Source organism: Schistocerca serialis, chromosome 2 (assembly GCF_023864345.2).
Source record: "Schistocerca serialis cubense isolate TAMUIC-IGC-003099 chromosome 2, iqSchSeri2.2, whole genome shotgun sequence".
NCBI lineage: Eukaryota > Metazoa > Arthropoda > Insecta > Orthoptera > Acrididae > Schistocerca > Schistocerca serialis.
This window is the reverse complement of record NC_064639.1, coordinates 1,128,224,993-1,128,250,571: the sequence shown is the minus strand read 5'-3', so window position 1 is coordinate 1,128,250,571 and position 25,579 is coordinate 1,128,224,993. Positions and strand designations below refer to the sequence as shown.

General features: G+C 42.9%; 1 protein-coding gene across 5 annotated transcripts in view; it reads right to left on the bottom strand.

Annotated features, from left to right (window-relative positions):
- The window catches only part of LOC126458580 (lethal(2) giant larvae protein homolog 1), a 354,490-nt gene that overhangs the window by 197,287 nt on the left and 131,624 nt on the right, over positions 1 to 25,579 (bottom strand). For all 5 annotated transcript variants that reach the window (XR_007585663.1, XM_050095715.1, XM_050095712.1 and 2 more), the window contains exon 8: positions 17,610 to 17,764. Coding sequence is in view for 4 of the 5 variants with exons in the window: in XM_050095715.1 (XP_049951672.1) it covers positions 17,610 to 17,764 (155 nt within the window). In the remaining variant the exon portion in view is untranslated. The remainder of the gene's footprint in view (positions 1 to 17,609; positions 17,765 to 25,579) is intronic.

The window sequence follows — 25,579 nt, the reverse complement described above, 5'->3', positions numbered from 1 at the left end:
AGACAAATTTTTTAATAAGCTAAAGTGCACGCGCCCACACACACACACACACACACACACACACACACACACACACACACACACACAGGGAGGGAGGGAGGGAGGAGGTTGCGGAAGGGTTAACTGTTATGCTTGGACAGAGAAAATAGATGTGTGAGAGGTAGAAGCAGCGGGTGCGTGGGATGGGACTGCAACACACGCTCCCATTTAACCAGGCCACCTGTGGACAGCCTACCTGCAGCTGACGAGAATTCCCACATTCAGTAGGCAGGACTCACAGACAGGCACTATCCCCCAAACCTGCTCCATAAACAGATTTCCTACACCATATCGCAACACGGCCTTTCCACCACTACCAAGAACTAGCTGCAAAGGAGCACGCCACGAGTCCATTAATACTGGTGAGGAAAAGAAGGACACTTAATACAGAACCCCGTGGAAAGCGATTCTCATGGGTCCACAGAGTGCTGAGAATAGTATCAAGTCAAATTCAGAGCAACCAGTGGGGTCCCAAAGTCCCCTGTCATGGAGTATAAGTAAAGCACGATGGTGCCGAGCTGTGTTGTAGATCTTACACAGACTGAAGAAAACTGCGACAAGATGACGGCACTGAGGAAAACCCAGCTGGAGCAGATCTATCGGAGACTGTCCATCCTGGATGCCGCACTGATAAGGAGACAAAACATCCCAAGATTTGTGAACCCAACAGAGCCGACGAGCCACCATCTATCCAACTTACTTGCGGGAGACACTGGTCAGACTAAACAGCCATTAACTATCGAGGGATAATAGATCCTTACCGGGCTTAAGGACATACTGTGCCTCAACTGATGGGGGGAAAATGCCTTGGAGTCAAACACAGTAAAACACCCAGAGGAGATATTTTCGTTGTGGAGGATGAGGTTTTGAAGCAATTGTTTATGGTTGAAATTGGGATCAGGGACTGAATCACGGAAACAGGAGAGGGCCAGAGGGAATTCCCATCCACTAAACTGTTCAATGTAGGATTCCACCTGGCAAGGGGTAAAACATAAGTGAGAAGCTTTACCCCACTATTTCCAGTGGAGGAAGGCAGTTGGATAGGATGCAAACACCAGTGCCACTGCAAAATGGGGTACAAGGTATTCTGCAAGAACTGGTGAATCTGTGCAAAGGCCACCTGGAAGGACAAGGCCTGGCATGGAAGACCGCCATTGGCATCCTTGGAGGATGGGGAATTGAGCGCACACCCGTGATGAAGGGACAGAAGAACCTAGTGAGGAGACAAAGCATTCCACAACACCTGCTTGCTCTGTTTGATTAAAAATTGGGTTGTTTGGAAATCAGCTTTATGCAAACACAATTAGTTTATTTTCATATTTACCCACATACGTTTCAACACCTGTTTGTCATCTTCTGCGGGTCAAATTTTTATTTCTGTAAAGTACAATATTACACGTTTCAACACCTGTGTGTCATCTTCTGTGGGTCAAATTTTTATTTCTGTAAAGTACAATATTACACGTTTCAACACCTGTGTGTCATCTTCTGTGGGTCAAATTTTTATTTCTGTAAAGTACAATATTACATTTGTAATAATTTAACTGCTGTGGGCCTAAGAAATACAATATTTGCAATTTGCTTCGTTTTGTTTAGACACTCGCCTCAAAATTACATCGCTAACATAACTGTATTATTACACATCGATTTTAGTGCTCATTTTCATCTCTCTCTCTCTCTCTCTCTCTCTCTCTTTGAGGTCAGATAAGTTTGCATATAGAAGTAATTTGAAGTGCAGAGGTCAACTAGTAATCGCACTTATCAAAAATAGAAAACTTAATTTGTGAAAAAAAAAAGGCTAAATATCGCTTACGAACTTTTACTCGATACTGAATCCCCGGACCTTCATAAAAACTATTGGTGTGTTTAGCAATATAATGCATAGTGATTTCTTCACAAATTAACAATACTGGGCGAATCTGCTGCTAACACGGTCCAAACAATGCGCAATATTTCGCCATCAGCTTATATGTTCAAGATGTTCCTTAAGTGGCCAGTTTGTAAGTCGCAAGATATCATTCTGCCACTGTTGTTCAACCTTCTCATTCTGAAAGTTTTTTCCAGAAAATCTTATGGCAACAGTACTTTTGTGGCCAAGAGAGACGGAGATGTCATCATGAGTATTAGTAGTTTTCTCCGACTATGCCTGGCATTTTCTGAGAACTGGAGAAGCGGAAACCTCCGATTGCCAACTCTTACTGTACCTAACCATTTCTCTCTTTACAGCAGCCACAAAGAAAACATATTCAACTATAGTCAATTTTTTTTACTGATATTTATCTTAGACAGGTTAAAAATTTTAGAATGCATGCATCTAGGAAAAAGAATCAAAAGAGAGTTTAAATCCAGTACCTGTCTTATCTGTGTCAAAGTCAAAGGTCAAGCAAGTTAATTAACTAATAATATTTTCTTTACGATGTAGAAGAGTTCATTTTATTACTAACAAGGACAGGACAACATCCATAAACAAGAAGTCAGATTCTGGTTGCAAGGGGGGGGGGGGGAGGAGGGGGGGGGGGGGTGGCGAATTGGCACATCCGGGACACTGGAGGGACTTTGCGCAGAACTTGTGTTTCTTCTTCTCGTCTTTCATCAGTCAAGGAGGGCAGCAACTGGAGAGAGAACAGGCTTCAGTGAGATCTGGAACTGAGAGAGAGCGGGCAGCCTTGGAGCACACGGACCATCGGTCACATGGCCAACTGTTGGCAGCAGACCTCCAAACAGTCATCAGAAGAAAGGGAGCCTACTTTGGCTGGGTAGGGGGTGCAATAACCGGAAGGGTGGGTGTAGAACCACAGGGAGACAAAGTTAGATGTCATAGACAAAGGGTGAAGACAATCACATATCTGGGAAGCCTCAATATAGAATAAACAATATAGGGACTTCTGCTCCTATATCTTCTTTTCCTTGTTTTAATCCAGACAATCTGATGCACATGAAGAGTGATGGTTGTGACATTAACACACATGGGTGGCAGAACACAGGGCCTCCACTTCCAGGAGTATGTGTCCACGTTCACCACATGGAGGGCCAGCTCTATAATGTGCGCCCAAAATCCAAAAACTGAAAACATCTGATGGGTGGCAGGACATATGGCTTCGTGTCACAACAATAAACCATAACCTTGACCTTCTCCAAGAGGTGTCCCCTCAAATGCCAGAACAAAGGCACTGGTATCAATGTGATTGGAAACAAATTTGGAAATTAAGTCAAAATTTTTCAATATTTGCAGTCGTGAAGAAATAAAAAGGTGGGTAAACCAATATAAAGAAGTTGGATCTCAAGAACAAATCAGCCATGTACAACAATAGAAACACTGCAGTACTTACTTGATTAGGGCAAATTTTCCAGTTTTTCTGCTCACTGACTTTATTCTTAAGTCAGTGCTTCAGAAACCTGCTGTGTCCTACATCATAGGGAGGCAAACACAAAAGGTAGGGATCTGTTAAGTGTCAGCTGTTTTAACATACAGTGGATAGTGGTAACCCTTAATGAAATGGCAAAAGGGGATGGGAGGGATCACCTTATGCACTATGGGTATGCCTAGAGTGTCTCGAGCAACATGTTGAAGAAGCTGTTCCTAGAGCCACTGAGGGAACAAGGTGCAACCAGCTTAAGCCAATGGCACATATTCAAACTAATGGTGCTTGTGTCACCTAGAGTTCGAGTTCATATGTGGATCATTCCAGCAATTGTGGGAGAAGGTTAAGAAAGTCAACCTTGCACACAGTGTTTCAGCAAAGGCCACAATCTGTAGCATTGTCACCAGAATTGATTGGCATTATCTGGTTCTGAGCCAGACAATTCCAACAAGGAGGGGTCCCCAGCGGTGTGCTCGAGTTTTTGAAACTATACCGTGTCGTGATTCACCCTGGAGGGCCCTCGTTTGTGAGAGTAATCGACAACAGGAGGGCGGGGGGAGTTGCAATTTTGCATGAAGCTTTACAGATTTAAAACAGAACCATTACACAGATTGGTTGTGCAGTGTAATGGTTGTAACACAAACCTCAGACCTGAGAGGTTGTGGGTTTGAGTATCATTAGGTGCTTTGGAATATTTTATTTTTAAACCTAACAATGGAAAATCCAGGATGGAATAATGACACTATTATGAAAAAGATAGATTGTTCTCACCATATAGCAGAAACGCTGAGTCACAGACAGACACAATAAAAATAGGCAACACACACACACACACACACACACACACACACACACACACACACAACACACACACACACACACACACACACACGAGGCTGCTGTCTCTGGCTGCTTTAGCATTAATATGGGCACGTACATGTTGTCTATTTCAGAAGGTGGCCTTCTGGCCAGAAGATTACATGTTTAAAAGTCTCTATGTAATCCCAGTCTGTGACTCAGCATTTCCACTACATCATCATCATTAGTGTTCTGCCAAAAGACATGTTTTCACACGGTAGTTCTCCAGGCTGTTCGGTCTTCTGCCATCCTCTTCAGGTCTGCATAATTTCCTCTTCCATTAATATCATCTATCATCTTGTATCTCCTCCTTCCTCTCAGTCTTCTCCCACAAACCAATCCCTCCAAAGCATCTGCTAGCAAGCACTCCCTTCTCAATGAATGTCCCAACCAGTTCTTTTTCCTTTCTCTTACAACCTCCAGGAGACATAATCTCTCACCAACCCTTTCCAATACTCTATCATTACTCACTCTTTCCACCCAGCTTATTTTCTCCATTCTCCTCCATATCCACATCTTAAATTCTTGTACTCTTTTTTCATCCCCTCATCTCAGCATCCGTGTTTCTGCACCATATAGTGCCATACTCCAGACAAAACATTTGCCAGGACTTTTCCTTAGACCCTTATCTAATTTGCAATATAAGAGTCTCCTCTTTCTGTTGAATGCCTCCTCCGCAGTGAAGATCATATTATACTGACAACAATTTGTAAAGCGTAGATTGCTACTCTCCATATAGATGAGGTGCTGAATTGCGGATAGGCACAATGAAAAAAGACTTCAAAAATATTAAAACTTTCTGTCATAGTTTCTCTTCTGCAGTAGAACACACACGTACATCCACATAAGCACAACTAAACACACACATTACCACTGTCTCAGGGCATTAAAGTTCCACTGACAAATAGTAGTTGGTTGGGGTGGGTGGCGGGGGGTAAGGAAGCAACACAAGATCACGAGATGGGAAGGAGGAGGGATACTAAGGTGCACATGGTGAAAGATGTTAGTGCTGCGTGGCGGAGTGTGTACGGACGGGTTACAGCTGCTAGGTGCTACCGCAGGAGGGTGCACTGCAGGATAAAGGATGAGATGGGTGGTAGGGACAGGAGAGAGGTGAGAAATAGAGAAGGGGAAAGGATTTGTTGGTGCATTGGCATGATAGAAGGCGTAGTTCTTGAGTGGGGGCGGCAGGGACGAGGATAGGTAAGTGGGAGGCGGAGGTTATGGGAAAAAAGGACATATTGTATGGAGAGTTCCCACCTGAGCAATTCAGCACAGCTGGTGTTGGTAGGAAGAATTTAAATGGCACAGGCTGCAAAGTAGTCACAAAAGTGAAGCACATCATGTTGGGCAGCATGTTGATCAACTGGATGATCCACCTCTCTCTTTGTCAATGTTTGGCAGCAGTAATTCATGTGGGCAGAAAGCAGGATAGTTGTCATGCCTACATAGAAAGTGGTACAGTAGTTGCAGCTTAGTTGGTAGATCAGACAGATGCTTTGAAAGGGGAGAGGGAGGACTCGTAGGTGGATGTATCTGACTGCTACTCTAATCCCTCTGCCAGGTAATCACTGCAGTTCATAACCAATGTGGTGGAGCCTTTGTCAGCAGGTTGGATTGTAAGGTAGGGGGTCAGGTATTACGTGGTGGAGTGCGGTTTCATTCTGCGGATGTTAGGTTTGCTTCCATGTTGAGGGATTTCGGAATGATGGTGATGGGAGTGAACTACATCTACATCTACATCCATACTCCGCAATGCACCATATGGTGCGTGGCGGAGGGTACCTCGTACCACAACTAGCATCTTCTTTCCCTGTTCCACTCCCAAACAGAACGAGAGAAAAATGACTGCCTATATGCCTCTGTACGAGCCCTAATTTCTCTTATCTTTGTGGTCTTTCCGCGAAATGTAAGTTGGCGGCAGTAAAATTGTACTGCAGTCAGCCTAAAATGCTGGTTCTCTAAATTTCCTCAGTAGCGATTCATGAAAAGAACGCCTCCTTTCCTCTAGGGACTCCCACCCGAGTTCCTGAAGCATTTCCGTAACATTCGAATGATGATCAAACCTACCAGTAACAAATCTAGCAGCCCGCCTCTGAATTGCTTCTATGTCCTCCCTCAATCCGACCTGATAGGGATCCCAAAAGCTCGAGCACTACTCAAGAATAGGTCGTATTAGTGTTTTATAAGTGGTCTCCTTTACAGACGAACCACATCTTCCCAAAATTCTACCAATTAACCAAAGACGACTATCCGCCTTCCCCACAACTGCCATTACATGCTTGTCCCACTTCATATCGCTCTGCAATGTTATGCCCAAATATTTAATCGACGTGACTGTGTCAGGCACTACAAACTAAGTCGGAAGGGTTAAATGTCAGCTTTTGACTGAGTCTGATTGGTGTGCTTTGTGGCAAAGAAGTGTTTCCACTGCAGGGAGCAATAGAAGGAGGTGTCTAACACACTCATCAACACGGAATTTGGGAGTGGGGCAAAAGGTAAGGTCTTTTGAAAGGACTGATACATCTGTGGAATGAGGTTTTGGATGACAGGTTCATGACTGTGTTTCAGGTCTGTTTAGGTGATGGATTTTGTATGGTGGTGGCAAGGTCTTTTTGAGGGTGTGGTAAATGTAGCAGGACCTCAATGCAGGGTTTCTCAGCTATGAGGGGATGTGGGCGAGACTTCAGGGAGGCTATTTTCGAGGTGGTGGATAGCAATAATTCAAGTTGGGAGTAGGAAATTAACAGGATGGAGAGCATTTTTTAGGTGGAGATGGGCTTGCTGCTCTAGTTCCTAGAGGACAAGGGTATCAACCCTGGGAGATGAGATGCAGGAATTTGGGATTGCATAGCACGAGAATTTTGCAGGTGGAAAGCAGGAATTGCGAAGAGGTTTGGGCCTGAATTATATGGTTCTGCAGGACAAGGTTGGCAAGGGCTATGGACTGGTATAGAAAGTTGGCTAAAATCTGAGACCATTGGCAGTGAGATTTCTGAGGTAAATCTAAGTATATCTCAAAAGTATAGGCTAACAGGTAATGAAGATAGTGTATTTGTCACATGACCAAAAACTCAAATCTGTGACTGCAAAATGAAATTGCATGGAAGAGTTTTTGGCTAGAACTTAGTATTATGTGTGGAGAAAGACTTTTAATTGGATCTTTTGGTCAATCACCAGATTCACCTCCAGAAAATTTCAGTTCAGTAGTATGTACATTCCCCCAATATACTGTTGTCATTGGAGGATATTTTAATCATCCAGCAGCCAATTTAGATAATTACAGTTTGTTTTAAGTGGTGGACTTGAAACGACATCTCACTAAACAGTACAAAAATATCTTCTCTGGAAACTACGCATGAACACACAGTTTCGGAGACCAATCATGATGGAAGCATTTAAGAGTTAACAGCAACAGACAGACTTGACCACTCTGATGACGTCCATATTGAAATTGGTTTCAGTAACCATTAGGTACTTGCAGTAACAATGATTACAGAAGTACAAAAGGCAGCTAAATCAAGCAGAAGATTGACAATTTCATTAAATTTCATGAAGAGGCAGTTGTGTCACATCTCAAAGAGGAATTCAAAACATATACCTCTGTGCAGAAGCATGTAGACCTGTTACGCAAGTTTAAAAGAATGACTGATCAGACATTGGATAGATACGTAACTAGTAGAACTGTGGTGTCACCGCCAGACACCACACTTGCTAGGTGATAGCCTTTAAATCGGCCGCGGTCCGTTAGTATACATCGGACCCGCATGTCGCCACTGTTAGTGATTGCAGACCGAGCGCCGCCACACGGCAGGTCTAGAGAGACTTCCTAGCATTCGCCCCAGTTGTACAGCCGACTTTGCTAGTGATGGTTCACTGACAAATTACGCTCTCATTTGCCGAGACGATAGTTAGCATAGCCTTCAGCTACGTCATTTGCTACGACCTAGCAAGGCGCCATCATCATTTGCTGTTTATCTTGTGAAGCATGTACCGTCAGACCGATGTTTACCAATTATGGATTAAAGTTAAGTATTCCAGAAGCTACGTACCTTTTTTGCTAGTCTCTATTCCTTTAACTGTTCCAGACCTCGCGCCAGCCTGCGTGAGCTTAAACGCGTGCCTTTCGGCTACCTCGTAGTGGCTTGGCTGTCTCGCCAAGTCACAACAAGAACGGTTCATGAAGAGAGAGAGACCTCTATGGTGTATAGTCACTGTAAAGAATGCTCTAAAGAAATTGCGATGGTTCAGTTAAAATAGGGAGGAAGGGACCAAACTGCTATGTCATCGGTCCCTTGTTCCAAATATAAAACAAAGCCACAAGTGCGAGAGTAAAACAAGCAAGACTGACAACACAAAATGGAGAGAAAGGAATAACCACAAAAGAACGGCAGGAGGGCAACAACACTTAAATGGAAAAGAGGAGAGAAGAAAACCACAGAAACGCAAGAAACAGGTAGAAGAGATTAAAATGAGAAAACATTTTACCATGGCTGGCTGACCATGAAAATAAATAGGAGAAGCCAGCCACTCTGCAACACATTAAAACCTCCACCCTAAAAGCACTATGGTGAAGGACACAGAGGGGCAAAGGACATGCACCAAAATTTAGATCAAATGATAAAACCCACCCTCACAAATAAAACTTAAAACTAAATCAGCTGATGAGGCAGTCAGATAACCAAAGATTTCGTTGCAGGGCAGTCAAAGTGAGACAATGCACCAGAATATGGCCACTGTCAACCAGGCACCACATCAACAATGAGGCAGGTCTTCACGTCGCAGTAGGTAGACATGGATCAACCCAAGCGTTGCCAACATGGAGCCAGCAGAGAACCACAGAGTCCCTGCTAGAGGCCCACATGGAGGGCTGCCACACATTCGTAGTATCCTTAATGGCACGCAGTTTGTTGTGCGTACTGAGACTATGCCATTGCGTCTCCCAAAGCCAAAAAACCTGGTGACGTAAACACGAACGCAGGTCAGTTATCAGAACACCCATCTCCATAAGCGGTTTCCGTGTAGCCTGTTTGGCCAGCCTGTCAGCAAGTTCATTGCCTGGGATTACGACATATCCTGAGGTTCACACAAACACCACTCAACAACCAGACCATTCCAGGGCATAGATGGACTCCTGGATGGTCGCAACCAAAGGATGATGAGGGTAGCACTGGTCGAGAGCTGCTAGGCTGCTCCAGGAGTCAGTACACACAAGAAACGACTCCCCAGGGCATGAATGGATGTGCTCAAGAGCACGAGATATAGCCACCAGCTCTGCAGTGGAAACACTGCAGCCATCGGGCAAGGAATGCTGTTCAATATGTCCTCCACGGACACATGCGAAGCCGACGTGACAATCAGCCATTGAGCCATTGGTGTAAACCACTTCATGCCCTTGTACATGTCAAGAATCGAGATGAAGTGACAGTGCAGAGCTGCAGGATGAACTGAGTCCTTTAGGCCATGTGTAAGGTCCAGGCGAAGCCGCGGCCTAGGTGTACACCGTGGAGGTGTACGTGGTTGGACCTCGAGTATAGGTGGTATAGGCACGGACTCCAGTTCAGATAGAAGGGATCGGACACGAACTGCAACTGTAAGCCCTGACCTGGTCTGCTGACGCAGGAGATAAACTGCCGTGGGTGCGAAAATGAGACGGTAATTCGGATGTGCAGGAGAACTACGAATGTGTGCAATGTAAATGTCAAGCAGTTGTGCGCGCCTGACTGCAATGGAGGGACTCCAGCCTCTGCAAGGACGCTGGTCACCGGACTCGTCCTAAAAGCTCCCGTTGCTAGGCGAGCACCACAGTGATGCACTGGCTCGAGCAAATGCAACACTGAGGGCACCATTGAACCGTAAACCAGACTACCATAGTCAAGGCGGGATTGAACAAAGGCTCTGTATTGATGCAGCAGAGTAGAGCCATCTGCACCCCAGTTGGTTTAGCTCAGGCAGCAGAGGGCAATGAGGTGCTGCCAGCACTTCCGCTTAAGCTGACGAAGGTGAGGAACCCAAAGTCAATCGGGCGTTAAAAACCGGTCCTAAAAATCGATATGTCTCCACTACAGCGAGGGGATCATCAGTAAGGTAAAGTTCTGGTTCCGCATGAAGAGTACGACGTCGACAGAAATGCATAACACACGACTATGCAGCCAAAAACTGCAAGTTGTGGGCTAGAGCCCATGATTGTGCCTTGAGCCCATTTGTGCCTTCTGGATGGCTCCCTGTAGGCACCAGTACTGGTGGAGCAGTACGAAATGCTGAAGTTGTCTGCATACAGAGAGGGTGAGACGGATGGCCCTGCAGCTGCTGCTGGACCATTAATGGCCATTAGAGGTACACTCAATACAGAGCCCTGAGGGACCCCATTCCTGGATATGGGGGGGAACTATGCGAGGCACCAACTTGGACACGAAAAGTACGAAGCGACAGGAAATTCTGGATAAAAATTGGGAGCGGGCCTCTGATACCCCACTCTCATAATGTGGCAAGGATATGATGTTGGCAGGGGGTGTCATACGCTTTTCGTAAATCAAAAAAGATGGCAACAAGGTGTTGGCGCCTGGAAACAGCTGTTCGGATGGCAGACTCTAGGGACACAAGATTATCAGTGGTAGAGCAACTCAGGCGGAAGCTGCCCCGGCACGGAGCCAGTAGGGCACGTGACTCCAGGACCCAACCCAACCGCCAACACACCGTAAGTTCCAGCAGCTTACAAAGAGCGTTGGTGAGGCTGATGGGCCGATAGCTATTCACATCAAGCAAGTTTGTGCCGGGTTTGAGCACTGGTACGATGGCACTCTCCCGCCAGTGCAATGGAAAGATGCCATTGCACCAGAGGAGGAGTAGATTAGTGTTGAACGTCCCGTCGACAACGAGGTCATTAGCGACTGAGCACAAGCTCGGGTTAGGGAAGGATGGGGAAGGAAATCGGCCGTGCCCTTTCAAAGGAACCATCCCGGCATTTGCCTGAAGTAATCTAGGGAAATCACGAAAAACCTAAATCAGGATGGCCAGACGCGGGATTGAACCGTCGTCCCCCTGAATGCGAGTCCAGTGTGCTAACCACTCCGCCACCTCGCTCGGTCATTGCACCAGATCCGGTTGAAGATCACTAGGAGATGTCACTTGTAGTCAGACAAGAGACGTTTAATCATCTGACAAAAAGAAATTGTGACTTCTGCACATAAAAAATAGGACCACAGCTAGAGAGATGCTGAATGAAATGATTTTGGTTATCAAGATGGCAATGTGTGAAGTCTTTAAACACTACAATAGTAGAACCTTAGTGAAACCTATCTCACTGAATCCACAGAAATTCTGGTAATATGTAAATATTAAGCTCTATTTTCAAATGCCCTTTTCCTAAGAAAGATACAGATGGACTGCCCCACTATGCTTCGCTAACCACCACAAAGGTAACTGGTATAGATATTACTGTCAGTCAATCTGAGGAACAGCTAAAATTAAACAAGGCACCAGCACCCGTTGGATATCTGTCAGATTCTATACAGATTTTACAGCAGAATTAGCTTCCATATTAACCATAAGTTAAAACAAAGCCCTTGAAATAACAAAAGTAGTTCCCATTGATTTGAAGCACAGGTAACGCCACTCTGCATGAAGTGATCCACAAGAGCACTATCTAATCTTTCTGAAGTTCTTACTCAAGGCTGAAACAATGAGGCATTTCCATTAGAATGACCTCTTATGCCACCCAGTAGGCATTCTGAAACAATCAGTCTTGGAAAATCCAACTTGCACTTCTCTCACGACAACCTGAAAGCCACGGATCAAGAAAAGCAGGTTGATGCAGTATCTGACTTCCAAAAGGCATTTGGCTTTGTACTATACCGATTCGTATCAGAAAAAGATTTTGACTTGACTGGGGATTTCTTGGTAGGTCAGAAACATAATATTATCTTTGACGGCGAGTCATCGACAGAAGTAGACATTAACATCAAGCAGACAACAACAACAGCAACTTCACATTTTTTTTTGCAGATGATGAAGTTTTCTATAACAGTTTCCCCAAGTGAAATTTCCTCGTATTTCCCTGCTTTCCAGATAAGATTTAGCATTTATCCATCACAAAAAATTTTGAGATCTCAAGGGTTAGTAAAGACATAAGTTGACAAGAAAATATAGGGACTTCTGTATTTCTAAACATGTGAGCAGAAATCTTAACAAGAAACACATCTGGTGACAAAAATAAGCATTAAAATACCTTAACTGGTCTCAGAAATAACCTTAGAGAAAAGTATATCTCTTGAAAGAAGTGTATAAAGCCAGGGGAGAGTTGCGTAAACCAACACTATACATAACCGCCAATAAAATATTGGTTCTCCTGTGTTCGTTATTGTCAATTATTATCAATTGCGTTATGTCTATTATTTGAGCGGAATTGCGTGTCCGCCTGCTTAGCTAAATGGTAACGTCCTTGCCTACCATGCAGCAGGCCCGGTTTCGGCTCCCGGCAAAGTTGGAGTGTTTTTCCATTTATGGACTGGGTATTGTGTTGTCCTCATCACCATTTGATGATCACAGACACACAAGTTGGCAAATGTGGCGTCACCTGAACGAAGTACTGCAACCCAGTGGCCGAACTTTCCTGGATGGCACCTCCTGGCCATCAATGCCCAGGATCATTCCATTTTACAGGTTGTTGTTGTTGTTGTTGTCGTCGTCTGCAGTCCAGAGACTGGTTTGATGCAACTCTCCAAGCTACCCTATCCTGTGCAAGCTGCTTCATCTCCCAGTACCTACTGCAACCTACATCCTTCTGAATCTCCTTAGTGTATTCATCTCTTGGTCTCCTTCTATGATTTTTACCCTCCATGCTGCCCTCTAATACTAAATTGGTGATCCCTTGGTGCCTCAAAACAGGTGTTACCAACCGATCCCTTCTTCTAGTCAAGTTGTTCCACAAATTTCTCTTCTCCCCAATTCAATTCAATACCTCCTCATTAGTTATGTGATCTACCCATCCAATTTTCAGCATTTTACAGGTATTGTGTGATTTTTATTTCAAGAAATATATGAGTACATTGCGTACAAACTGCCAGCAACAGCCACAATTTTCTTCTTCTTATCGTCCATACTTTCTAATATATGAACTGCTTTCACAGCATCAAAATGTATTAGAATAAATAAAATGTCTATAAAATACCGCACTGTACAACGTACTTTAGGTGAGACACACTCAATTCCTCAAATCCATCGCCGTAACCTCTGGCCTGCTGACGAGCACTGCAATTCTGGATCCATGAAGAAAATCCGCCGCATTACGCCACACACAAACAGACCTGGCCTATGTGCAGATCGATGAGACTAGATCCTACAGGTAGAATCTGCACATTAGTGGGAAATGATGAGTTTCAGTTCGGCAGGCCCAATCCGTTAGAGATACCTGCAGAAACGGCCTGCAGTTTTGGCCCATCGCAGAAATCCGCTCGTGTGGCCAGCTAGTCATGTTGACAGCATGTTGAAACAAGACTGCAGTGATCAATCTGTGCAACAGATAACTTGCGCAAATACTCTGAGAATCAATAAAAAAAAAAAAGCATAGGTTGCAACTCACTGTGAAGATGATCACTGAATGGTAGACAGGCACTTAGAAAAGACAATCACACTGTCAAACAAAATTTTCTACCATAGTCTTTGTCAGAAAATTAGAGCACACATACTTTCACACAATCACTCAGACACGCCTCATGCACACTTGACCCCTGTCTTCGGCCACCGTGCCTACAGTCTGAGAATCAGATCCAAACAAACCACTCCTCACATCTCCCTGCTTCTTGTCAGCAGCTGCTAGGCTAGAAGAGGTGACAGCACTGACTGGAAGCTGAGGGGAATGGCAAGAAAGATAGAAGCAGTAAGAATGAGGAAGTAAGGAAGCAACGAATGTACTCAACTGTGCCCAGCCAGCGATGGTGCACGACATCTCAGTGAACAAATCATTTCATACTGAAACAAAAACGAGATTTTTCCAGCTTCTTTTCCAAATTTCCCTGACACATTCGAAATTCCCCGATTTCCAGATCTTCTGGCAACCCTGTATAATGAAGTACTGTTGAAAAAAGCTGCGCAAATAATCTAATATTCATAAGATTTCAAAACTGTGCAAAGAAGAAACACACAGCACCTCATGGCTACAATATCAATGATCCACAATTAGAATCAGCCAACTCCCACAAATCTCGAGTCTAAAAATTTGTATGGACATGAAACAAAATGATCACATAGGCTCCATCATAAATAAGGCATGGCACCAATACCAAATGGGACTAATGGGGGACATTGATGTATACAAAGAAAGAAGGGAGGAATGGTCTCTGGTTTATTTACCCAAGAGAGATCATCGTGGAAATGGTGAAAACTCTGAATTGACAAGCTCTTAAAAATTGCTGTTAATTATCTCTCCAAAAAATTAAATGATCATGTCACACTGGTGGCTGGGAGGCCCCATCCAGAGAAGTTTGGTCACTGGGTTGCAAGCCTTATTTTGGGTGATGCCGCATTAAGCGACTCACATCTCGGTGATGAAATGATGAGGCCAACACAATACCGAGTCCACGAGAGGAGAAAATCTCCAATCTGGCCAGGAATCGGATCCGGGTCCACTGCATGGTAGGCAAACACGTTACCACACAGCAAAACATGTGGACAATTATCTCACAAAAGCCAGCTTGCTAGTATTAAGTAATAAAGCTAAACACACTCATCACTCTCTTGCTTATCACTTCTGTAGGGATTGTAAAGACAAGATTAGATTGATTCCAACAATGGAAAATCCAGGATGGAATGTAACAATATTATGTAAAAGAAAGTTGCTACTCACCATATACCGGAGATGCTGAGTTGCCGATAAGCACACCAAAAAGACTGTCACAAATGAAGCTTCTGGTCATTAAGGCCTTTGTCAACAATACGAGGTGTGACAATAAAGTAACGAGACTGATTTTCTTTGCAAGATGTGGCAACCCTGCAGGCTTGCGTAGGCACAATATCTTTGACCTCGGTCTATAAGCTGCTCCTAGTCCAAGCGGCACATCGATGGAACTGCTCAGTCGTGAGTGGTGCTGTAATAAGTTAACACACGTTTGTGTGTCTCGTCACAGAAATGGAACCGCATAATATTGCGCAACGGTATGCCATTTCTTTTTCGTTAAACTGGGTGAAAACACGACAACTTACGGTAAGCTTCAGAAGGCCTTTGGAGATCAAGTTTTTCGTTGGCATAAAATGTTTAGTGAAGGCAGAACGAATGTTGAAGATGAAGACCGCAGTGGATGACCATCAACCTCACAAACGGATGTCAACTTGGCCAGGGTGCAAGAACTTGTACAATCTGATTGAAGATTATCTGTGAAAATGATTGCAGAAGAACTGAACATCAATTGAGAAACGGTTTGTCTAATAATAACTGAAGATCTCGGTATTGCTGATAATTGGATTCTGCATCACGATAATGCTCCATCCCATAATGTTCTGTCAGTACAGCAATTTTTAACCTCAAAACAAATTTCAGTACTACCACAGCCACCTCATTCACCAGATATCACTCCGTGCGACTTTTTTTATTTTCCAAGAGTCAAAATAGTGGTCAAGGGACACCATTTTCAAACAACACAAAATGTCCAAAAAGCTATGATGAGGGTCTTTGAGGATATTACAGAAAATGAGTTCCAGAAATGTTACCATCAATGGCAGAAGTGCTGGAAAAAGTGTGTGCAATCAGAAGGGAACTACTTTGAAGGAGACAACACTAAACGTGACAAACGGTAAGCAACATTTTTTTTCACATCGGTCTCATTACTTTATTGTCGCACCTCGTAGATCAAACACACACACACACACACACACACACACACACACACACACGAAACCATATAGTGTATGTTCTTTAATTAGCAAACAAAGACAATACAAAGGGACACCAGTAACTTAGAAACAGTCATATGTAACAGAGAACTCCACTAGTTTAAGAAATTCATTGGAGCAATGTCTTCTAACAACTTTTCTACAACCATACCACAGCATTCTACTTTTGAATGACTCTGAATCAATTATACACCTATATGAATAACCACTACCAAACTATGGTCAGGACCCAACTGGAGCATATTTGCAGAGCATGCTGCTCAACATAATGAGATTCACTCCAAAACTGCTTCATAATCTGTGCCATTTGTCCTTCTTCTAATAATGTGCCATTTGTGTTCTTAAACTTAATTCGCTCCCTTCCTCCATTGTGCCGGAGGCAGTTCTCCCTACAGAATTTCTCTGATTCCCACAACCTCTTGGCCTCAATATTTGCTAATCACTATCCTTCACCTGTCCTCTAACCTCTCTCCTGATCCCACACAATTTGAACCAGCTGCCCCTACGTCAGCTTTACTCACTCAGTGTCCCCCCCCCCCGAATCCCCCCCTCCTAACCCCTCCCCATCTTCACCCAAGACAATGGCTATTATCTTATTAGTCCATGGATGTGAGCTTTCTGCAGTGAGAAGAAACAAGAGAAATTTGCTTGACTGTTTACATTCCTATGAGAGTGATGGAACCCCCCAGCACAGATATGAACACAAACTCTAGCAGCATGACCTAACGATGATGTACGCCGATCAGTCTTAAGTCACCTAGGGGCTATGAAAGGTCACTACAAAAGCAGCCATGACAGACAGTTGTTCCTGGTGAAGGCAATGGAGGATTCCATTGAAAGCTCAACATTTTACCCAGATTTGGCACTATAGGATTCTTCTGTCACATACGTGATAATAAACCATTAATACACAAGTAACCAAATTATCTGATCTTATTCTTACGATTACAAAAATATAACTTGATAGTGATAAGAAAACAAAGAACTGTCAAAAAGAACAAAGAGGAAATATAAGACTGACAAAGTTATGTGAACAGACCAAAAAACTACATATATACTTTTTATCATTATCCAAAGTCAATGCCTCCTACAACATAACAAGTGAAATGAGAATGATTTATACAAGGATGTCATAACAAGAAACTTTGATCTCATATCAGTGTCTTGTCTGTTTAATACAAGTCTATTTTACATAATGACGTTAATGGCACTAAGAACACTTTCCATTTCTGAACAAGTAAATTAGTCAACTGTATTTCGACATTAGCTGTTACTTTCATCCAAGGTAGTCTCATTTAAAAAGTGATTTTGGAATAAGTTTACATGCAACTACGTCATACACATCCATAAATCTGACAGCAGCCTAATGCCAATGCAAAATTTTTTTTCACAGCTTCAGTTTGCATCTATTGTTCAGTAAATAGAAACAGTGTGTCAATATTTCTAGTTTTGTGCAGAACTGACCTGTATCCTCTTCATCTGCAGCAATTGTGAAGAAATCTATAACTTTGGATGTGAAGTCAAATACAACATGCTTCTCCCCATGCTGAACTGTGACGGTGTGACGGTCACTATAACTAGCTCGAGGCATCCCTCCAGCAAAAATAATATAATCTTCACTAAAACAAAAGTAATAAATAATGAAAACAAGAATGAGTGTTTGCCCTTTCATCACCTAATGTGTCATCCACAATTTATTATACTTTTGTACACAGTACATGACCCTTTCAATACATGAATGACAGCAGCATGACATTTTGTTTTAAATGTTTTGATATACTTAACAAGTTATTAACTGTAAATAAATAAGTACAAAGAACTTTAAAGTAGATGAACATATGCTTCTGAATAGAAAACTGCTAAAAATGTTTGTGACTACTTTTACATTCTCAGTTTATTTCACTGGATTCTATTCCAGAACTATTTGCAATTTGCCATCAAAACTCCAAAATAACTAAAATATCCGATGTTCATTAAATGGAAAGATTATAGTCTCCTGATTACCTACAAATCATACTCATCTTAAAGAGTATGTTCACAGGCCCACCACAACAGATGCCAATCTGTAAGAAGAAATGTTTTCAATTTGAAAATGAGCCCATGGAGGATCCTTCAAAACATCTGCCTTGGCTAAACAGCATACCTGGTACACGTAGCTGTCCCAAAGCAAACAGATATGTCAAAATGAAAGCAAATGTTGATACTGTCTGTATAACTGAAGTAAGCAGCTTTTCTGTAACCCTCCAGGTGCAGTCCACAGGATTGAGCATTATTGCGTATGTTGTGCATTACTACTACAAAACACAACATGATTAATTACCTTCTGGGCCTCTACTTCAGCATTTTTTTCTATTCACCCCAAATAAAAGCAGAATTCTAAATTTTGGCTATGATTAAAGGAACACTGTCTGAAATCGAAGGTTAGAAAGATGACCACAGCGATTTACTAGGCACCATTCTATCAGATGTGACAAGTCCTTGCCTTCCTACAACCTTTGGACTGACATACTTAACTAGTGATGTGTAGACACAAACTCCAGAGCACAATGAAATTCGGATTTTTCTGCCACTTCCTTCACCTCTGGTAATCAGTTATGTACTTGGAAAAATACCAAGGGTCAAAAGAGGATTGAAACTCAAATCTTTTGATTTGTAGTCTGACACTTATCCACACTGTCAAGAGCTATGCTAGTGATATTTAATGTTAATTTCTATCCGTCCAACTCTACTGTGGGTATGTTGATTGAACCAGAAATCTGTTATATCCCCAGGGTACTGGAAGAAATGTAATTTGGAAGGAAATAAATCAAAGAGACCTGTATCACAAATATTCAATGCTCTCAACACATTGCCTTCATACATTGTCATCAGTCTTTAAAGTCATCAGTACGTCATCCCCCAAATTTAAAATGCATGATAACTAGCAGCATGACAAATGTGGTCATGACAGTCTCACAATTTACAACAGTACACAATTCCATCAAAAATATAGTGTTGCCACTGTTGACTGGATATGGGAATAAATTGATTGGAAAGTGTTTTATTTTCCAACCAGCAGGCCATGCCGGATTTGGCACCATATTTGCTCTCTATATTAAGTAATGTCAAAACAAATACAGTTAGAGTTTTAAAGTTTTGTGGATTGTCTAATATTTTTCCAAAACTTTTAGGGAGATGGTTTTAATGTGTCAACAGGCCAACTGGTTCACCCAATTCTTTTAAAATGTCAGCCAGCCACATTTCCCTGTGCTTTTCTTTTAGCTGTTGCGTGTTTTGTTTTCTCTGTTTTAGTTCTATGTGAAGCTACGTTACCTCTTTCTAAGTTTTAGTGCATTTGAGATAGAGTGACTATGTGATCGTTTCGAGCGCATGAGAGTGCAAAATTTTTAGAAATTATCCCCATATTAGTTTGAGCATAAGGGCACTGACGACCTCACTGTTAAGCACCCATATGATGCAAACACATGTACGATTTAAATGTTTCCAGTTGATAGCAATGTAACCTTTTGAGGAATGACTGCTAGTCAGACATATGCACGGTGCATGTAGTATCACTGAGCATGTTGTCCTTGTGTAGACTGGGGAACGTGTGCTATCTGTCTTTAGTTTGACCGATGGCAGACTGTGATGGCCCGGAGGCTTGGCATGAACATTTCAGAAATTGCATTACTTGTCCGGTGTTTGAGGAGTGCTGTAGTCAGTGTCTTCGACACATGGTGAGACCAAGGTGAAACCACATCCAAGTGTCGTGGCATTTGGGGGCCACCCATTATTACAGATGTTGATGTTGTAAGCTGGGCAGACTGGTAAAACAGGACAGGTGATGAGCTGTTGCGGAACTAAAAATCAGACATTAATTTTTGGTAGAGTAAAAGTGAGTGCGAACACACAGTGCACCAAACTCTCCTAACGATGGGCCTCTGCAGCCGACATACAATGCATGTGCCAATGTTAACATGACAACATTGGCAATACAACCAAAAAGGAGCACATGACCAGCAACACTGGTTGTTGGTGAACTGGCAGAGCATTGCATGGTCTGATGAATACTGGTACCTCCTTCATTATGCCAATGGGAGGGCACAAATCTATCTTCTTCCAGGGCAGCAGCTCCTTGAGCTCCTTGACAGCTTCACTGTGGGACAGAGACAAGCTGGTGGCGGCTCTATTTTGTTGTGGAGAACATTCACTTGGGCATCCATGGGTCCAGCAGAGCTCGTGCAAGGCACCACGACGGCCAAGTAATATTGTACACTGGTTGTAGATCACATACACCCTTTCATGATGATCACATTTCCTGACAGCAGTGGAATTTTTAAGGAAGATAATGCACCATGTCAAAAGGCTAGGAGTGTGATGCAACAGTTCAAGGAATACAGTGGCGAGTTCTGATTGATGTGCTGACCCGCTCATCTCGCCAAATCTGAACCTGGTCAAAAACACCTGGGATGAGACTAAACGTGGTGTCAGAGATCATCATCTCCCTTAAAAAGCTATTTATTTATATAAATAGCACTGTTACGAGTTTTGAATCAACAGGTTCATCATCAGATGGCTCGCTCACGTTAACATAAATTTTTGCTACTTTACATTATTTTTAACTTTTTATTCCTCATATGATGAAATTTGTTTGGGATGGTGGTGCCATCAAAAGTTCTGTGCTATTATGTTCCAGTACTGACTGCCTGTGTTCATGCAGTTATGAAGAGTATATGAAGCATGCACTTGTTGATGTGAGTGTTATTTTGTGTGCAGGCTCAGAACATAAGCCCCATTGCACCATACATTCAAGGGTCCTCTCACTGGAGCAAGAATCCATGCATCACATGGCTGTTGCTTATGCGAAGACAAGTAAGGAGGAACTGGTCCCTTCGACACGGCTGGAAGGGGGTATACCATGGCCATAATGTGGGCTTTACTAGACAGAGCTTATTATCTGTCACTTTCAGCAACTCATCTTCCCATTGACACATGACTTTGCACCTCAGCAGCATGCAGGGGGACAACATGTCTCCTTGGCTGCTAGATCCACCTTTTGGTTCCCTGCAATAGGCACCTCCTTCCCCAGTCATCATAGTTGGAGGAGGGCATCCTGGTTTATTTTACCTGCTGGGTACATATATTAGAGAGACTAAAGGGCACTCAGAGAATTGTAACAGACAAGACATTTAGCACTGCAGGAATTTCTTGCTGTATGGCTATGGCAAAGATGGTAACACTTCAAAAGCCCCATTGATGCCTAGTTGTGTAGTATTTTTCACCTTACTGATACCTAAGAAGGTGCCGATATAGTGATGTTTACATAGGAAAGCCTGCTAAACAGCCACCTCTAGGAGGTTTAGGTTGTTAACAGTGGACTGAAATCTCTGGAATTCACAGTTAGAGCAGCTAAGGAGTTGTCTGGTCCCTAACAATCAGATCATACGATGATTGATCATTCACTACAGGGTATTTCCTACACAGCTTGTTAAGGTGGTATTGCTGTAACTACTGGGACATGTGCGGTCCTTCCCTGGTTTGAGTAGAGGTACTAAAATTGTCCTCTCCACAAGTTGGGGAAGTTGCACCATATAAAATTATAACATTCGAGGAGGACTTCCTTTGACACCACTGGCAACTGTTGAATCATGCAGTACCAGATTTGGTTGTGACCATGTAAAGTGTCAAAAGTATCAGACAGTGCCAATTTCAGCTTCCACATGGAAAAAGGGGGAGTTGTAGCATTCAGAACTGTCGAATCCGAAGTCCAATTTGCTCCTCTCGACAGTCACACAGTAGCAATGAAATGCCTGCATTGGTACTAGTGTTTGCAAACTGCTCCACTGGTGACTGAGCGATTTCTTCTTGTGTTATTTGGTGTCACCCCTGTTTCAGCACTGCTGGTATAGGTTACCAACTGTGTTTACTGACACTCTGCGTGATGGTTTCCCATACTTTCGTAGAACAAGTGGATTGGTTGATAGAGTCCAGGAACACTTGCAATGACCATTTCTTGCTCTCCTTCATGATGCGTCAAGCCCTGGCCCTCGTGACTTGAAAGGCCGTGAGGTTGTCCTCTGTTGGCCGGCATTCAAACTGTCGAAGAGCCATAGTCCTGTCCTGGATTGTTGAATGGCACTCATTTGGCCACCAAGGTATTTGTCATCTCCTAGGTTGATCATAAGACACTGGAATGGCTAGGTCAGAGACACGATGGATCACTCTTGATGTGTTCCACCCATTCCTGAGCACTGTTGCGGCATTCAAGCACAGCTGTCTAGCTGAACAGCACCTAGTTAGCCTCGCTGATCACCCATTTCGGTGGTTTCTATTCAACCAATCTGCCTTCCAATAAGTGGATGCATAGTGAGAAGTGGTCACTGGAATGAAAATCATCAGCAGCTTCCCACTGCGATGAGCCTGCAAGAACTAGAGAGTAGCTGCTGAGAAGTGGGTGGAATTGGTCATGCTGAGGATGCACAGTTCCTGAGACTTCAGGAGGTTCTCCAAGATTTGACCTCTGGGGCAAGTATAGTTGAGGCCCATAATACATTATAGGCATTAAAATCACCCAGTAGGAGAAACGGGTGGGGGGAGTTGCTCAGTAAGTCTTGCGAGAGCCTCAGAGTCTACGGCATCTGGCAGAGGAAAATACAGGGAGCAGAGTGTTGTTCTGACCCACATGAACAGCAACAGCTACTGCTCGTAAGTAGGTAACCGAGGAGAAAAGTGGTGTGTGCTATTAACAAACACAGCAATGCCTCCCTTGGCTCTGTCCATCATCATGTCATCTTTTCGGTGGAAGGCAAAGCCCAGTAGCACACAGACATCAGTAGCTTTGAAATGTGTTTCCTGTTAACACAAGTACAGGGGCAGTGCCTGCGCCAAGAGTTTCAGTTCCTCCACATGAGTACTGAAACCATTCACATTCCACTGTAGTAGCGAAGCCATCTATCACGGGGGTTGTACTTTCATCCTGTCTTTCCACTGGGGTGGGGAATCCACAATGGGCGGAGTTTCAGGCTTGGGGCAAGATGGTTGCCCCCAAGCAGACTTTGCAGTGGTGGGAGCTTCCCATTTGCTTTGGAGGAGCTACCACAGCAGCAGTGGAGGCCGTGCCAGATTTTTTACTGCACTCTGCCTTTGGAGGTAATAGAAAGTCCACAACTGCCATTTTATCTGGTCTTCACAGGAGGGCTTTGGGCTGTGAAATAACCGCAGCTTGACGTGTGCACTGACAAACGAAAGTACTTGTGCTGACACAAGAAACCTCCATTTATGTAGAAGCATTGGTTAACCATGGACTGGAGGTTGTGTTGGACTTCTGGGATGGGATCACCCTGACAGATTTTATAGGTGGAGTAGTTAGATTAATGATGGAGGCCTTCTGCCAGGTAGTCATTATGATTCATAACAACAGTGGTGGAACCTTACTCCACAGGTAGGACAGTGTTTGTTTTGAGTTTGTGTATGGCTGTTCTTTCTTCTAATGAAAGGTTGGTGCTCTGAGGAAGGGATCTGGGAAAGGATGGTGAGGCTGAGATGGAGGTAATGAATTCCTGGAATGTGACCAGCAGGTGGTTAGGTGGGAAGGGGGAGGATCACAGTTTGATGGTAGTATGGACTGGAAGATGCAGGGTTCAGTGTTGGTTTTGGATGGGGGGACTGATGGCAAATAAGTGCATTCATTGCAGGGATCAGGAGAAGGAGAGTAGGTCTTTGGTAAGTCCAGCATGCTTAAATTTGGGTATAGGGTTAAAGGTGAGGCCTTTGGATAAGAATGAAACTTCTGTACAGCTGAGGGTTTTGGTGGAAAGGTTACCAGTGTTATTTGAATGTTTTGGTTCTCGAAAGGCTACCCGACAGTGCAATATGTGAACCATGTAATATGACATTACATTTTACTGCTTTAGGCTGAATTGTAATTGGGAAAGGAAACAATGTTAGGACTTTAATGTTCAAATCTCACACAGAAAATAATCAGGCAAGCTCATTCTATTGAATTTAGAAGGTACATTCCCATACAAAACAATCTAAAATAATAATAATAATAGCCTACTAATAAATGATTATAACTGTGATTAACCTCATATCTTATTATTCTACTTTGTTACAAATGTTACTTATGACTTTACTGTAATGATTGTAATTATGGGTGTTTTACCTTAAAATTACCTGTGTGTGCCATTTCTGATATCTATTACACATTTTTGTTGTTTTACCTTCGGCAGTACTAGTAGTATGGTTAGTGAGGTTATGTCCGACTACATATGTTCAGTTATTTGTTTTTGAGTATGAGAATTTTTGCTGATGTGGGAAAATCATAGCCTCTTTTGATAAAGTTTATAAGTTTAATAGTTAATGTGATTATGTTTCTATGTGAGTGGCATGTGACTTGTATTGACCAATTTCTTTAAGTCATGCCTTTATATTATTGTTATCTGTATGAGGTTTTGTATTTTGAGATTCTGTAGTCACTTTTGTCTTCCTAAGATTGATAAAGGATCAAGACAATGGCCTTATTGTTAGATGATAACCAGTCATAAATAAATTGTTTAATGCAGCCTTGTGTCACAAGTTTCCAGAAATATATATCCACTGCTGATAACGGTTAGAAGAAAATATTTACAATGTAAGCAGCTTCACAGCAATATATTACCCAAATTATTTGATCCCTGTGCAGGGGAGATCAGGTGAAATAGGACAACTGAAAGGAGCTATTTCTGATGCCTACATAATGTCACATCTGCAAGCTGTGCCCAAGACAGAAAGAAAATGAAATAAATGTTTTAATACAAAAATACAGAAGCTAAACTAAATGAGCACCAACTGTTATCACATTATCAAGAGTCCAATACCACACCTTGAGGGCTCTTATTTTGTAAAGCGTTTATGAATCTGGTGTGGTATACAAAAGATTGAGCAAAGTATGACGACAGGCTTTACGTCAGGCCAGTCCAGCTGGACAGAAGAGACGACATTAAAAAATATCTGCAAGTAACTTGTTTAGTGACATTCATCATCATCTCCTCCTCTTTCCAAGGTGTTACAGTCAGCTGTCCCAGCCTTTATCAGCCATCCATGTCTTAGCAGGTCTATCTAGTTGTCTTCAGTCAATAATTTTCATTATCTTTATTTTTCAATCTATCCTTTATCAACACAATACTTCCATTTCATTCTATTCTCTTCTATCTTGTCATTATCTGGAAAGGTTTTTAAATCCAATCTTATTGTCTCAAGTTTTATTTTATCCATTTTAGTATAGCCCCTTACATATCTCATGAACTGCACCTCTGCCTCATGAACTGCAACTCTGCTCCCTGTATATGCGATTCCTCCGTCCCCCTACTGTCAGTCTTTCAACACCGCATACAAGAGTAGGAATAGCAATACTCTTATAGAATTCGAAACTTCCTGGAAGATTAAAACTGTGTGCTGGGCCAAGACTCAACACT